At 45.5% G+C, this 17,565-nt stretch overlaps 1 protein-coding gene across 1 annotated transcript; it reads right to left on the bottom strand.

Annotated features, from left to right (window-relative positions):
- Positions 1–15,581: 15,581 nt before the first annotated feature.
- Positions 15,582–17,260, bottom strand: LOC115179216 (uncharacterized). Its single transcript, XM_029740612.1, has 2 exons — positions 15,784–17,260; positions 15,582–15,621 (listed from the first exon to the last, which is right to left on the bottom strand). The coding sequence occupies exon 1, from the start codon at positions 17,114–17,116 to the stop codon at positions 16,079–16,081; it is 1,038 nt and encodes a 345-aa protein (XP_029596472.1). The 5' UTR covers positions 17,117–17,260; the 3' UTR covers positions 15,582–15,621; positions 15,784–16,078.
- Between the last annotated feature and the right edge of the window lie 305 nt (positions 17,261–17,565).

The raw sequence follows: 17,565 nt of genomic DNA, 5'->3' as shown, positions 1-17,565 counted from the left end.
AACCAAAAATCAAGTATATGATTGAATAACTGTGTACGTGTGTTTTTGATTTTACTATCCTTATGGTGACCAGAAATCACAAGGATAGTAAAACGAGGAAAATTTGGACAAGTGGGGACATTTCTCGGGTCCCCAGAAGGAAAAATGCTATTTTAGGCTTAGGTTTAGGGTTACAATTAGGGTTAGGGGTTTGGTTTAGGGGTAGGTTTAGGAGTTAGGGTCATGCTTAGGGGTTAGGGAAAATAGGATTTTGAATGGGAATAAATTGTTCAGTCCCACAAGGATAGTAAAACAAACGTGTGTTTGTGTGGGGACATGTGTTTGTGCATGCACGCATGTGTGTAGACGACCAAGATTGGTGCTCTGCGTGGCATGTTCACCGCCCCACCATCCAACTGAAGAACTACTCAACTGAGCTGGACATTGATGAGAACACAGACATCCTTCTGCTCAGTCCAGTGGATCACATACTGCAGTATGTGGACCTGCACTTCCAGGAGAGTGCTGTGTAATATAAATATGTATTACATATGCTTATCATGTTTTAACTATTGTTGCCTTGTTAATTAGTCATTTCCTATTTCGCAACAAAGCATCCTTCACTCATGCTGCCAAACATACCCTCGTAAAACTGACCATCCTACCGATCCTCGACTTCGGCGATGTCATTTACAAAATAGCCTCCAATACCCTACTCAACAAACTGGATGCAGTCTATCACAGTGCCATCCGTTTTGTCACCAAAGCCCCATATACTACCCACCACTGCGACCTGTACGCTCTTGTTGGCTGGCCCTCGCTTCATACTCGTCGCCAAACCCACTGGCTCCAGGTCATCTACAAGATCCTGCTAGGTAAAGTCCCCCCTTATCTCAGCTCTCTGGTCACCATAGCAGCACCCACCTGTAGCACGCGCTCCAACAGCTATATCTCTCTGGTCACCCCTAAAGCCAACTCCTCCTTTGGCCGTCTCTCCTTCCAGTTCTCTGCTGCCAATGACTGGAACGAACGACAAAAATCTCAAACTGGAAACACTTATCTCCCTCACTAGCTTTAAGCACCAACTGTCAGAGCAACTCCCAGATCACTGCACCTGTACATAGCCCATCTATAATTTAGCCTAAACAACTACCCCTTCCCCTACTGTATTTATTCATTTTGCTCCTTTGCACCCTATTATTTCTATTTCTACTTTGCACTTTCTTCCACTACAAATCTACCATTCCAGTGTTTTACTTGCTATATTGTATTTACTTTGCCACCATGGCCCTTTTTTGCCTTTACCTCCCTTATCTCACCTCATTTGCTCACATTGTATATAGACTTATTTTTCTACTGTATAATTGACTGTATGTTTGTTTTACTCCATGTGTAACTCTGTGTTGTTGTATGTGTCGAACTGCTTTGCTTTATCTTGGCCAGGTCACAATTGTAAATGAGAACTTGTTCTCAACTTGCCTACCTGGTGAAAGGTGAAATAAATAAATAAATAAAAAATTGACAGCAGTCTTGCTTTGAGTAAAATGAATATGTAGGAGATATTTCAGGCCTTTGTATGTGTTGTCTAATAATGAACAACCTGTTTTGTCCACTACTGGTACTCTCACATGGGGTTATGAGTCACTGGCCACGTACTGTACACTGAGTGGACAAAACATTAGGAATTACCAACCCAATATTGAGTTTACCCTCCTTTTGCCCTCAGAATAACCTAAATTCGTTAGGGCATGGACTCTACAAGGTGCTGAAAGTGTTCCACAGGGATACTGTCCCATATTCACTCCAATGCTTCTCAGAGTTGTGTCAAGTTGGCTGGATATCTTTTGGGTGGTGGACCATTCTTGACATATACGGGAAACTGGTGTGCCTGACACCTACTACCATACCCCGTTCAAAGGCACTTCAATATTTTTATCTTTCCCATTCACCCTCTGAAAACATACACAATCAATGTCTCAATTGCCTCAAGGCTTAAGAATCGTTGCTTTTACCTGTCTCCTCCCCTTCATCAAATCAAATCCAATTTTATTTGTTACATACACATGGTTAGCAGATGTTAATGCGAGTGTAGCGAAATGCTTGTGCTTCTAGTTGGCAGTACAGTAATATCCTACAAGTAATCTATCAATTCCCCAACAACCTAATATACACAAATCTAAAGGGGTGAATGAGAATAGGTACATAAGTATATGGATGAGTGATGGCCGAGCGCAATAGACGGTATAAAATGCAGTATATACATGTGATATGAGTAATGTAGGATATGTAAACATTATTAAAGTAGAATTATTTAAAGTGGCATTGTATAAAGTGACTAGTGATTAATATATTAAAGTGGCCAGTGATTGGGTCTCAATGTAGGCAGCAGCCTCTCTGGGTTAGTGATTGCTGTTTAGCAGTCTGGTGGCCTTGAGATAGAAGCTGTTTTTCAGTCTCTCGGTCCCAACTTTGATGTACCTGTACTGACCTCGCCTTCTGGATGTTAGCGGTGTGAACAGGCAGTGGCTCTGGTGGTTGATGTCCTTGATGATCTTTTTGGCCTTCCTGTGACATCGGGCGGTGTAGGTGTCATGGAGGGCAGGTAGTTTTCCCCCGGTGATGCATTGTGCAGACCGCACCACCCTCTGGAGAGCCTTGCGGTTGAGGGCGGTGCAGTTGCCGTACCAGGCTGTAATACAGCCAAACAGGATTCTCTCGATTGTGCATCTGTAAAAGTTTGTCAGGATTTTGGATGACAAGCCAAATTTATTCAGCCTCCTGAGGTTGAAGAGGCGCTGTTGCGCCTTCTTCACCACACTATCTGTGTGAGCGGACCATTTCAGTCTGTCTGTGATGTGTACGCCTAGGAATTTAAAACTTTCCACCTTCTCCACTGCTGTCCCTTCGGTGTGGATAGGGGGCTGCTCCCTCTGCTGTTTCCTGAAGTCCACGATCATCTCCTTTGTTTTGTTTACGTTAAGTGAGAGGTTGTTTTCCTGACACCACACTCCGAGTGCCCTCACCTCCTCCCTGTAGGCTGTCTCGTCGTTGTTGGTAATCAAGCACACTACTGTTGTGTCATCTGCAAACTTGATGATTGAGTTGGAGGTGCATGGCCATGCTGTCGTGGGTGAACAGGGAGTACAGGAGGCGGCTGAGCACGTACCCTTGTGGGGCCCCAGTGTTGAGGGTCAGTGAAGTGGACATGTTGTTTCCTACAACTTGATGAGTTGGAGGGTACTATGGTGTTGAATGCTGAGTTGTAGTCAATGAACAGCATTACTACATAGGTATTCCTTCTGTCCAGATGGGATAGGGCAGTGTGCAGTGTGATGGCAATTGCGTCGTCTGTGGACCTGGGGTGGTAAGCAAACTGAAGTGGGTCTAGGGTTGGCGATAAGGTAGAGGTGATATGATCCTTGACTAGTCTCTCAAAGCACTTCATGATGACAGAGGTGAGTGCTACGGGCGGAAGACATTTAGTTCAGTTATCTTTTCCTTCTTGGGTACAGGAACAATGGTAGCCATCTTGAAGAATGTGAGGACAACAGACTGGGATAGGGATTGATTGAATATGTCCGTAAATACACCAGCCAGCCGGTCTGTGCATGCTCTGAGGACGAGGCTAGGGATGCTGTCTGGGCGAACATGTTTAAATGTTTTACTCACGTCAGCCACGGAGAAGGAGAGGGGGCGCAGTCCTTGTTAGCGGGCCGCGACGGTGACACTGTGTTACCCTCAAAGCGGGCAAAGAAGGTGTTTAGTTTGTCTGGAAGCGTGACGTCGGTGTCCGTAATTTGGCTTGTTTTCTTTTTGTAGTCCGTGATTTCATTTCAGATCACACAGAACGTCACCATGTCAGTGATTGAAGTGGATTTACCAAGTGACATCAATAAGGGATCATAGCTTTCACCTGGATTCACATGGTCAGTCTATGTCATGTTTTGTACAATCAGTATATATACAGTAGTTGCAAAGGTGACCAAGGAAGTGTTCGTACAGGTGAGGGACGTGCTTAAGCATTTGACGGGTAGCAGGGCCAACCTGTATTGGATGAACAAGAAGGGGGACAGACGCTGCAGGTGCCATCACTGGCATGGTGACGATCTGTGTGATCTGAGAGGAACACTTCACGCCAGACCACCCCTTCCTCTTCTTCATCAGACAATAAGACTAACTACATCCTCCTCGGCAGGTTTTCCTCTCAGTGGAATAGTGATGTATTGTAGAAACAACTGAATACACCAAGCCAAATGAAAAAAGATATTTAGTTTGGACTGTATCATTGTGAATTATGACGGTTCCCCCTTACACTCTGTTAAGATTTGAATTTTATAATGCAATTGACACAACCTTCCTTATCTGTTAAAAGATCCAAACAATGGTCAAAACGTCTACAATCCTATTAAAAAATGTTGTGGTGTGATTATTTATTTTACAATATTTCCATGTTGGTACAAATATATAAACTTTATTGGCATTGGAAAATATAATTTGTTTTAAAGCAAGCACATTTAGAATATAAATCATCATAAATAAGAAATTATTCAATCAAGAGAAGACTATAAGGTAACGGGCATCAACTGGAAAATATTACAAAATGACTTTAATAGTACGTATTTTGAAATACATACAAATCATTGTACATCCCCTTATGTTGTAATCAATGCATTATGTTGTCAGATGAGTCTCGATATGCTAATCTCTTTTCCTATCAGATGAGTTTGCTTACGGTGAGGCCCAGCAGCAGAGGGACTAGGCTCAGTCTGATGGACCAAGCTGTAGCTGTTACAGGCACATTGGTTAAATATCCAAGCTCTTTCCCAAAACAATCATTATTGACCTTTTACTTGAAAACGGTTTATCTGCCTCTCTGTCATTGACAAACAGGGACAGATTAATTCAGGGACTTACCGATAGCATTTATTTTTATTAAGGAAAATATCTACTGTATATATATTATAACATACAGAATATATTATATATACTGTATACATTTTTTCACTTTAACCTCCAACCACAGGAAGACTCTCCATGAGTGTAGACAGCCTGCTGCCGCTCATCAGATGGGGAGAGGAGAGGAGGTAGTGTAATGAGGTCTGTGTGTAGCTTGTGTAGAGGAGTCAGGCACAGGACAGCAGATATGAATAAATAAATGCCATTTACTCAAAATAGGCAAATACAATACAATAAAGCAAGCCCACATTACGGACCGTAATACATACAAACAATCACTCACAAAAAAATGGGGGAACAGGGGGTTAAATAATGAACAAGTAATTGGGGAAGTAAAACCAGGTGTGTAAAACAAAGACAAAACAAATGGAAAATGAAAAGTGGATCGGCGATGGCTAGAAGGCCGGTGACGTCGACCGCCGAACGCCGCCCGAACAAGGAGAGGGACCGACTTCGGCGGAAGTCGTGACAGTACCCCCCCCTAGACGCGCGGCTCCAGCAGCGCGCCGACACCGACCTCGGGGACGACCCGGAAGACGAAGCGCAGGGCGATCCGGGTGGAGACGGTGGAACTCCCGCAGCAACGAAGGGTCCAGGACGTCCTCCACCGGCACCCAGCATCTCTCCTCTGGACTGTACCCCTCCCACTCCACGAGGTACTGAAGGCCCCTCGCCCCTGACGCCTCGAGTCCAGGATGGCTCGAACAGCATACGCCGGGGCCCCCTCGATGTCCAGAGGGGGTGGAGGAACCTCCCGCACCTCAGACTCCTGGAGTGGACCAGCCACCACCGGCCTGAGGAGAGACACACGGAACGAGGGATTAATACGGTAATCTGGGGGAAGCTGTAACCTGTAGCATACCTCGTTCAGTCTCCTTAGGACTTTGAATGGCCCCACAAACCGCGGACCCACCTACTGGCAGGGCAGGCGGAGGGGCAGGTTTCGGGTCAAGAGCCAGACCTCACTGCGGCTGCGGTCGGCGCTCGCCTTCTGTCGCCTCACGGCCCTTTGCAGATGCACATGAGCAGCGTCCCAGGTCTCCTCCGAGCGCTTAAACCATTCGTCCACCGCAGGAGCTTCGATCTGGCTCTGATGCCAAGGTGCCAGAACCGGCTGATACCCCAGTACGCACTGGAAAGGGGAGAGGTTAGTGGAGGAGTGGCGGAGTGAGTTTTGGGCCATCTCTGCCCAGGGGATGAACGCCGCCCACTCCCCCGGCCAGTCCTGGCAATATGACCGCAGAAACCTATCCACATCCTGGTTTACTCTCTCCACCTGCCCATTACTCTCGGGGTGAAAACCTGAGGTGAGGCTGACCGAGACCCCAGACATTCCATGAACGCCCTCCATACTCTGGACGTGAACTGGGGACCCCGATTAGAGACTATGTCCTCAGGCACCCCGTAGTGCCGGAAGACGTGAGTGAACAGGGCCTCCGCAGTCTGTACGGCCGTAGGGAGACCGGGCAAAGGGAGGAGACGGCAGGACTTAGAAAACCGATCCACAACGACCAGGATCGTGGTGTTGCCCTGTGAGGGAGGAAGATCCGTCAGGAAGTCCACCGACAGGTGCGACCACGGCCGTTGTGGAACGGGGAGGGGATGTAACTTCCCTCTGGGCAGGTGCCTGGGAGCCTTGCACTGGGCGCACACCGAGCAGGAGGAAACATAAACCCTCACGTCCTTGGCCAAGGTGGACCACCAGTACTTCCCACTAAGGCAACGCACCGTCCGACCGATGCCAGGATGACCAGAGGAGGGTGACGTGTGGGCCCAATAGATCAAACGGTCGCGGACAGCAGACGGAACGTACAGGCGCCCAGCTGGACACTGGGGAGGAGTGGGCTCTGTGCGTAACGCCCGCTCGATGTCCGCGTCCAACTCCCACACCACCGGTGCAACCAGGCAAGAGGCGCGGAAGTATGGGAGTATGATCCATGGACCGCTCCTCTGTGTCATACATCCGGGACAGTGCGTCTGCCTTAGCGTTCTGGGAACCTGGTCGGTAGGACAGAGTAAAAACAAAACGGGTAAAGAACATGGCCCACCTTGCCTGGCGAGTGTTCAGTTTCCTTGCCGCCCGGATGTACTCCAGATTGTGGTGGTCAGTCCAGATGAGAAAAGGGTGTTTAGCCCCCTCAAGCAAATGTCTCCACGCCTTCAGAGCCTTGACAACAGCCAACAGCTCCCGGTCAACCACATCATAGTTTCACTCCACCGGGCTGAGCTTCTTCAAAAAGAAAGTACAGGGGTGGAGCTTCGGTGGCGTGCCCGAGCGCTGAGAGAGCATCGCTCCGATCCCAGCCTCGGACGCGTCCACCTCCACTATACACACCAAAGAGGGATCCGGATGAGCCAGCACGGGAGCCGAGGTAAACAGAGCCTTCAGGTGACCAAAAGCCCTGCCCGCCTCAGCCGACCACTGCAGTTGCACCTTCAGAAGTGAGGTAATGGGAGCCGCTACCTGACCAAAACCCCGGATAAACCTCCGGTAGTAGTTGGCAAACCCTAGAAACCGCTGCACTTCCTTTACCGTGGTGGGAGTTGGCCAATTACGCACGGCTGAAATGTGGTCACTCTCCATCTCCACCCCTGAAGTGGAAATGCGGTACCCTAGGAAGGAGACGGACTGTTGGAAGAACAGACATTTCTCAGCCTTGACGTACAGGTCATGCTCCAGCAGTCTACCAAGCACCCTGCGCACCAGGGACACATGCTCGGCGCATGTAGCGGAGTATTTCAGAATGTCATCGATATACACCACTACACCCTGCCCGTGCAGGTCCCGGAAAATCTTGTCAACAAAAGCCTTGTCAACTTGGCTTCAAACACACTGATATCAGGGTGTCCTGCAGTGCTTCATTTGTAAATTGGTAGGTGCCAGAAGAAAAAGTGAGCCTGAGAGGGTGGTGACCTGGGGGGCTCTGAGGTACCAGAATGCATGAAAAAACTATGTTATAATAAAGCATTGTATGCATTATCATTGCTTTTGCTTATTGGCATAGAGCAGTGGTGTGCAGGCGCTTGCAGAAATTGTACACATGGAGAACATGTTTTGTAGCTTAGAGTCCGGGAAAATGTTTGCCTTTTATAAACGGATTTCATAACTACATCATTTTAGATGAATGGAGTCTTCAGCAGAATCTTTTTTTAATACCTCACAAATGATCAAGCACTGGTGTCCAATATTCATGGCGGCCCTAATGGCACGATACTTCCCGACAGGGTACCTCAATCTTTACCTTCATCTATTTGTTTTCTAGATGTCTCCTGTTTCTACATACTGTGTCCAGTGGCGATTTTAGCATGTAAATCTTGTTGGGGCATAAAAAAAGTGGTATGCATGCCAACAAAGCCACTACACAACACTAAACAATACATTAATTGCACTATACAGCAGAGTCCTAACAGCAGTCCCAACACCTTACCACTGCTGCACCTGGCTATCAGCGGAGCCTAGTCTGGCAATCCATAATTTTGATTAAGACATTAATGAGCAAGTTAGGACTGAGGTAGTCAATATAACTATTTGTACAGCAACCGAATTCAGAACATGGTTCATTCTTACAGTGTTCTCTCTGTACACCATGTCAGAACTTTAGGATAAATAAAGGGGGTATATAAGCAGACAATTAAAGCTCTTACAATACTCAAGGATTACATTTCTCAAAAGCAGGTTATAGGCTACATGTGCACCATCAAGTCAGAACAGTAGGAAAAATTCAGAGGTGAAAATAGACCAAATGATTAGGGTGTGGCACATGGGCTACTAACAACTTACTACACAACATACACTTACTATTACTTTCTTAGCTACAGTATTCATATCTCCCTGGCATATTACATCATTTATGCAGCAGCATACAAGACATTTTTGGACTTACCTTGTTGTGATGTGCTCACTTGAACAGGAAGGTGGCGCGGCGATCCTTCATAGGTACATTTTGTCATCAAAGTCTGGCATTCTCTGGATTTATGGTGCTTTCAAGACAACTGGGAATAAAAAAATTATAGAATCATGTGACGTCAGTGATCTTCAGGCCATAGCACTAGAAAGAGGCCCGAGTTCCGAATTTACAATTCCGAGTTGGATGAAAGTTCAAAACGTATTTTCCCAGTCGTAGCTCATTTTTCCCGAGTTCCCTGTTGTCTTGAACTCACTAAAGTCAGATTTTTCAGTTCCGAGTCAACAGTTGCTTTGAGCGCGGCACAAATCATGCTTCATTGACAGCAAGGCAATGTTGAATGTTTATAATTTTAAACTAGGAAAAGAGACCCTTGGGACCACACAGACACTCCACTGAATAGCAGGCTAATGATTGCTTTGCAATGCTTGCAGTTTGCCACTGATAGCTTCCAAACCACTCATTGTTGAATTGCAATTTCCAACTTGTTGTGTAATGTTTATGTCCAATGGCCAATGAGCACAGATACGTTTTATCTATAATTTCTGTTCATTATTTCTCTTCATATGACAAGGATTAAAAAGTATTGGCAAGTAGATTGTCAACTTGATTCATGATGATGACCGCTAGCTAAGATTTTGAAAGTATGATGTTGACATGATCAGTCCAATCAAAGCTACTGTAGATATAAAGTGATTTGACGTAATTTTATCTGTGGCCAATGACCTTGAGCCTTCTTGGATGGGCATTTCTAATGTAACTCTATGGCAGCACCAAAGGGGCTTGAATTTTCTAGCTCTACCCTTATACTTGGCGGTGACGTAGAGTCCCCACGAGTGACAGAACATTGAGCCAATCACGGCGCAATGCTCTGTACTTTCTGCTGGCTTGGCCCACCACCACAGAAAGCACTGAGCTAGGCTGAAACACCTGCATTTTGGAGCTTCCTTACTCAAGAAAACAAAAAAGAGACCATGTTTGTATGTAGCTTTATTAACTCAATGATATATATATTTTTTACATTGTTCGCAAGCTGATATGTGACAGGTATTAATGTCAAAATAAGATGCAAAACAGGAAAGCCCAATCTGCCCTGAATGATGGATTGCCACTGTACATATCTATATTCCAAGGTAGCACATAACATTCTGAGAACCATATGTTTCTTAGAGCTTGGTGAGAGCGTGGTTGTCCTATGCTTATTTTGCATGCAATCTTCCCACAAGCCTGATGCCCTAGGTCAGTCAAACTCAACTGGCGGACCGCGGTCCGGGTCCGGACCCAGAGAAGGGTCAATCCAGACAGGACAACATCGCGTTTTGTTATATAAAAGTCAATACATTATTATTTTTAGACAGCTTTAAAAAATCAACCGGGCGCAGCGGCATCTTCAACTCTGCGACCTCTCTTTTTCTCTCTCTCTTGAAGCAACGCCCGCCTCTACTAGTGCCCTGTCTAATCCACTCGCGTGGTTAAATGCAAATACAAGAGGCTGCGTCTTACCCAATCACATTAATCCAAATATCCTCAGCGGAACCTTTAGACAAGCAGGTAGAAAGAAACAAAAAGATTTGACCGCAGTTCAACTGTAACATCCTGACCATATTTGGCTCCACATACAGCAGTGAATCAGCCTTCTCCACAATGAACTTTATTAAAAACAAATATCGCAGTAGGCTCACCAATGAACATTTCCACCAGTTTCTCAGAGTTGCTTTCACGACATTTGTGCCAAAGTTCAAAGCATTGGCAGGAGACAGAAATTGCAATTTCTCTTATTAATGCTGGGCAAGGCCAGAGTGACTTATTTAAGCAATAAGGCCTGAAGTGATGTGGTACTTGGCCAATATACCACGGCTAAGGGCTGTTCTTATGCACAACGCAACATGGAGTGCTAGGACACAGCCCTTAGCCGTAGTAAAAATAAATGTTTTGTCATACCCATATATAGAATGGCGCCGGAGGAGATGGCTGCCGTTTTACAGGCTCTTAACCAATTGTGCTATTGTGTGTGTTTTTTCACGTTATTTGTAACTTATTTTGTACATAATGTCTCTGCCACAGTCTCTTATGACCAAAAAGAGCTTCTGGATATAAGGACAGCAATTACTCACCTCGCACTGGACAATTTCTTTCTTCTTAAACGAGTCACACGCAAAGAATTTACTTCGGGCACCTGACTAGGCCCAAATCCCCGTCATTTGCATGAGAAAGAGATGGAGATATTGGGAATGTAGGTCGGGGTTCCTTGTAAGGATCCGACTGCGAGTGGGTAATCTGCCTCTACCATCAGTCCTATTAGCTAACGTACAATCATTGGATAACAAAATAGACAAGCTACGATCACAAATATCCTACCAACAGGACATTAAAACTGTAATATCTTATGTTTCACAGAGTTGTGGCTGAATGACGACATGGATAACATACAGCTGGCGGGGTTTAAGCTGCATCAGCAAGATAGAACAGCAACCTCTGGTAAGACAAGGGGTGGCGGTCTGTGTATATTTCTAAACAACAGCTGGTGCACGAAATCTAATATTAAGGAAGTCTCAAGGTTTTGCTCGCCTGAGGTTGAGTATCTCATGATAAACTGTAGACCATACTATTTACCAAGATTGTTTCATAACTGTCTATTTACCACCACAAACCGATGCTGGCACTAAGATCACACTCAATGAGCTGTATAAGGCAATAAGCAAACAGGAAAATGCTCATCCAGAGGCGGCACTCCTAGTGGCCGGGGACTTTAATGCAGGAAAAAAAAACAGTTTTACCTCATTTCTACCAGCATGTTAAATGTGCAACCAGAGGAAGGAAAAAAAAACTCTAGACCACCTTTACTCCACACACGGAGACACGTACAAAGCTCTCCCTCGCCCTCCATTTGGCAAATCTGACCATAATTCTATCCTCCTGATTCCTGCTTACAAGAAAAAACTAAAGCAGGAAGCACCAGTGACTCGGTCAATAAAGAAGTGGTCAGATGACGCAGATGCTAAGCTACAAAACTGTTTTGCTAGCACAGAATGGAATATGTTCCAGGATTCTTCCAATGGCATTGAGGAGTACACCAGTCACTGACTTCATCAATAAGTCCATCGATGATGTCGTAACAAGGGGAAGCACAGCCGTGAGCTGCATAGTGACACGAGCCAAACAGACAAGCTAAATAACTTCTATGCTTGCTTTGAGGCAAGTAACACTGAAGCATGCATGAGAGCATCAACTGTTCCGGACGACTGTGTGATCACGCTCTTCGTAGCCGGTGTGACCTTTAAACAGGTCACATTACCAGGACGTGTTCTCCGAACATGCGCTGGCCAGCTGGCAAGTGTCTTCACTGCCATTTTCAACCTGTCCCTGACTGAGTCTGTAATACCAACATGTTTCAAGCTGACCACCATAGTCCCTGTGCCTAAGTACACTAAGGTAACCTGCCTAAATGACTACCGACCCGTAGCACTCACGTCTGTAGCCATGAAGTGCTTTGAAAGGCCGGTCATGGCTCACATCAACACCATTATCCTAGAAATCCTAGACCCACTCCAATTTGCATACCGCTCCAACAGATCCACAGATGATGCAATCTCTATTGCACTCCACACTGCCCTTTCCCACCTGGACAAAAGGAACACCTACGTGAGAATGCTATTCATTGATTACAGCTCAGCGTTCAACACCATAGTGCCCTCAAAGCTCATCACTCAGCTAAGGATCCTGGACTTCCTGATGGGCCACCCCCAGGTGGTAAGGGTAGGTAACAACACATCCGCCACATTGATCCTCAACACGGGTGCCCCTCTGAGGTGTGTGCTCTGTCCCCTCCTTTACTCCCTGTTCACCCATGACTGCATGGCCAGGCACAACTCCAACACCATCATTAAGTTTGCCGAAGACACAACAGTGGTAGGCCTGATCACCAACAACGAAGAGACAGCCTATAGGGAGGACAGAGACCTGGACGTGCGGTGTCAGGATAACAACCTCTCCCTCAACATGATCATGATAAAGGAGATGATTGTGGATGACAGGAAAAAGAGGACCGAGCACGTCCACATTCTCATCGACAGGGCTGTAGTGGACCAGGTTGAGAGCTTCAAGTCCCTTGGTGTCCACATCACCAACAAACTATCATGGTCCAAACACACAACACAGTTGTGAAGAGGGCATGACAAAGCCCACTCTCCTCAGGAGACTGAAAAGATTTGGCATGGGTCCTCAGATCCTCAAAAAGTACTACAGCTGCACCATCGAGAGCATCCTGACTGGTTGCATCACTGCCTGGTATGGCAACTGCTCAACCTCTGACTGCAAGGCACTACAGAGGGTAGTGTGTCCGCCCCAGTACATCACTGGGGCCAAGCTTCCCTCCATCCAGGACCTATATACTAGGCGGTGTCAGAGAAAGGCCCTAAGAATTGTCAAAGACTCCAGCCACCCTAGTAATAGACTGTTCTCTCTGCTACTGCACGGCAAGCGGTAGTGGAGCGCCAGGTCTCAGTCCTAAAGGCTTCTTTACAGCTTCTACCCCAAAGCCATAAGACCCCCAAGCCATAAGTAATGTGTTTGGCCCAGTACATCACTGCGGCCAAGCCTCCTGCCATCCAGGACCTCTATACCAGGTGGTGTCAGAGGAAGGCCCTAAAAGTTGCCCGGCACATTGACTCTGTACCGGTACACCCTCTATATAGCCTCGCTACTGTTATTTTACCACTGCTCTTTAATTATTTGTTATTTTTATTTTTTACTTAACAATTATTTTTCTTAACTGTATTGTTGGTTAAGGGCTTGCAAGTATATCACTGTAAGGTCTACACCTGTTGTATTCGGCGCATGTCACAAATACAAATGTATTTTTTTGATATACCACAGCTTTCAGCCAATCAGCATTCAGGGCTCGAACCACCCAGCTTATAAACATGAATATTGCATTGCCCAGTGACATTCTGCGCAATTACTAATTTTGTTCAACTCTCCTTTGTTCTCCAGAAAACATGCAGTTTATTTTATTAAAATATTTTTTTTTTCTTCAAGGCCCATGTACAATGGTTCACAGTGCATTTTTGCATAGACAGTTATGCAACCACTTTTGTTCTTCAGTAATATTGATGCAATGTTGCACATGTATACATTCGAAAGAAGTTGTAATTAATTCAAATTCTTAGTCTCATTACTTAATGTACACTTTATGTAACAACATGTTTCCTAAGTCTGTGGGGTTTTATTTGTTTTTGTGTGAAATATTTGCTTTTGGTGGATCCTTGTTGCAACAGAGCTTATGTCTAAAATGTTTGATGAGAGCACTTGGCAAATTGACTTTGTGCTGTATGACTAAGTCTGTGAAAAGATGGACACCTGCCTAATGACCTGCTCGCTTCAACTGGCATACCACACACACCTACAGCCCCTGCAAGGTGGGGGTGGCCCACGGGCTTTGGGCGGATTGGCCGTCTGGCATTTCTAGCAAATGCCCGAAGGACCATCCTTTATTAGGGTGGGCTGATCGAAATTGACAACAACAAAAAAGTATATATATATTTTTAAACAATGGACATGGCTGGTGGCCCATGAGCGAGTTATTTTATGACCTTTGTGCTATTTCTCTGTTGTCATAATCAATATTGAGCATTTGGCTGACCAGTGGTTAACGGCCAGCCGGTTATCTGATTCGCTAAGCTGAGGTTTCGCAAATTGACATTCAAAGTCCAACTTGCATCTTCAAAGAGAGTGAGACCCGCTCTGACTTTGTCAGTCACTCAGTCAAAACAGAAAACAAAATGAGGGTGCCAAAAAGGGCTCTTGAGGCTGATTTTGCGAAATGTGTGAAATGAATCTACTTATTTCCTAAAGGTTCTGGTTCTGCTGGTCCGAGTCCTGCGTCTGTGTCTCTGAGAAATGACAGATAATTTGCTGTGGTGCAGTCGAGGTTGGAAGAAAAAAGAGAAAGACACACACAAATCATGTAGGCTACTACTGCCAGTTAGGCCTAATATTATGACTGTATATTGTATGAAATATACAATATACAGGCACTATGTATATACAATATACAGGCATTGTATGAAATATACAATATACAGGCACTATGCATATACAATATACAGGCATTGTATGAAATATACAATATACAGGCAGTACAGAGGGTAGTGCCTACGGCCCAGTACATGACTGGGGCTAAGCTGCCTGCCATCCAGGACCTCTACACCAGGCGGTGTCAGAGGAAGGCCCTAAAAGTTGTCAAAAACCCCAGACACCCCAGTCATAGACTGTTCTCTCTACTACCTGTAACGCCCTGGCCATAGAGAGGGGTTTTTGTTCTTTATTTTGGTTAGGCCAGGGTGTTACATTGGGTGGGCGTTCTATGTTCCTTTTTCTATGTTTTTGTATTTCTTTGTTTTGGGCCGTGTGTGTGGCTCCCAATCAGGCACAGCTGAAGCTCGTTGCTGCTGATTGGGAGTCACACATAAGGAGCATGTTTTTCCTTTGGGTTTGTGGGTAATTGTTTCTGTCAGTGTTTTGTACCAGACAGGACTGTTTGCTGTCGGTTTACTCTTTTCTTGTTTTGTATAGTGTTCATGTTGTTTACATTAAATTCTAATAATGAACACTAACTCCGCTGCACCTTGGTCCACTTCTTCAGACGACAGCCGTTACACTACCGCATGGCAAGCAGTACCGGGGTGTAGCTCCCTCCAGTAACCACGAGCACAACCGTTCCTTGATTTTGACTGGCGGCTTTATTCTGTAGTTTAGTCAGAATTATCACCTTCCGTGAGAACTATAAAGTAAATGAAAATACAGTTTAAGCACACTCTTACACCTTCTTGTCTTATGAGTGACTTATTAGCTTGGTATAACTTTCGAAGTACTTACATACATAAACAGTTTAGCCAGAGTTATAACAGTATCAGATTGAACACACGAATAAAGGAAAAAATACCTCATTGGCTGCTTATTACAGAAGGGAGGAAATCAAACTTCACACTTATTATTCCTGGCATGAATTCACGCTTCATCCTAACATACACATATCAACCTTTACGAACTACACCCGGTAACATGAAAACTTAGCTAACACCGTGCGGGAATGCCTTCCCACCCAAAGATGTGTTGCTACGATAATGATCCCCGTTACAACAGTTATTAGCCACGTAGTTCCACCTGTCTTATCATTTCCCCCGCATAGCGAACACGTAAACAATTCAAACAAAAAAACAACGACATAGACTTACAGATTAATTGTCAGTTACACTCCCACCAATCACCTGTGATTTCTGAGAAAGGGGTCTGCAGGGTTTTTGATCGGCTTCCAGGAGGGTGACTGTCTTATGGATGGGCCTCTCCAGATAGGTGGGTTTGGTGATGCGTTTACCTTTCTCATCCAGGGTTGAGTCGCTGATCAGTAACTTGCATCTTCTCACCCGGCCATCCTGTCCCGGGTACACTTCTGTATCCTTTGCCAATTTCCACTGGTTGCGTGGTACAGTATCATCTTGCAATATGACAATGTCATTAATACTTGCGTTTCTTCTGTCTTTATTCCATTTCTGCCTGTGTTGGAGGTTTAGGAGGTACTCTTTCTTCCACCTTGCCCAGAATTCATTGGCTAAGAATTGTACTCTGCGCCATCTCTTGCGGAGATAAAGATCTTCCTTGATGAACTGTCCAGGTGGTGGTAAGAGAATTGTGGACTTCATTGTCAAGATGTGATTTGGTGTGAGCGGTTCTGGACCTAATGGATCATTCAGATATTCCCTAGTTAGGGGCCTACTATTTAAAATCGCCATGACTTCATAGAGAAAGGTACGCAGAGAAGCGCTGTCGAGTCTTCCGTCTGACTGATCAAGAATGGATGTCAAGACACTTCGTATCGTGCGGATTTGCCTTTCCCAAACACCACCCATGTGACTTGAAGATGGGGTGTTCATGATAAACTCGCATCCAAGTTCCTTCAATCGTTCTTGATCCATTTCTTTCCGGGCGTCCACAAACTCGCGTCTTGCGCCAATGAAGTTGCTGCCTTGATCACATCTGATTTGACGAACATTACCACGTATGGCGATGAATGAACGCAGGGCATTGATAAAGGCATCGGTGGTTAAGTCATTAAGCATTTCAATGTGAACTGCTCGAGAGCCCATGCAAGTGAGTAGGAGCCCATAACGCTTTAACTCTCTTCTTCCGTCCTTGGCATAGAAAGGTCCAAAGCAGTCCATCCCGCAGTATGTGAAGGGAGGCGTGGTCTCCATGCGTTCCTTCGGAAGATCTGCCATCCTTTGCTCTTCTGTACATCTTCTGAATTTCCTGCATTTCACACATTTGTAGATGTTCGAGGAAATTGCATTGCTGCATCCTAGGATCCATATACCGTTGGATCGCAGCTCATTGATCGTTATTCCACGTCCTTAGTGTCGTAGTCTTTCATGATAGTGCTTGACGAGCAGCACTGACAAGTGGCTATCTCTTGGCAGGATTGCAGGATGCTTCACGTGGGAATGAAGAGTTGCATGAGCCAAGCGACCTCCCACCCTGAGGATACCTTGCTCATCCAGAAATGGACTCAATTTATGCAACTTGCTTGGTTTATCTTTGGTCTTGATGTCTTTCTGGTGCCTAAGTTTGTGTATCTCATGGGAGAAGGCTGCTTCTTGAACCATCCTTATAATGGTGAGCTCTGCCTCTCTCCTTTCTTCTATGCTTGTAGCTTCACTAGACCTCAATT

The sequence above is a fragment of the Salmo trutta genome, chromosome 3, assembly GCF_901001165.1.
Source record: "Salmo trutta chromosome 3, fSalTru1.1, whole genome shotgun sequence".
Classification (NCBI taxonomy): domain Eukaryota; kingdom Metazoa; phylum Chordata; class Actinopteri; order Salmoniformes; family Salmonidae; genus Salmo; species Salmo trutta.
Note: the sequence above shows the minus strand (reverse complement) of the source record. Positions and strands in the feature narration are given on the sequence as shown.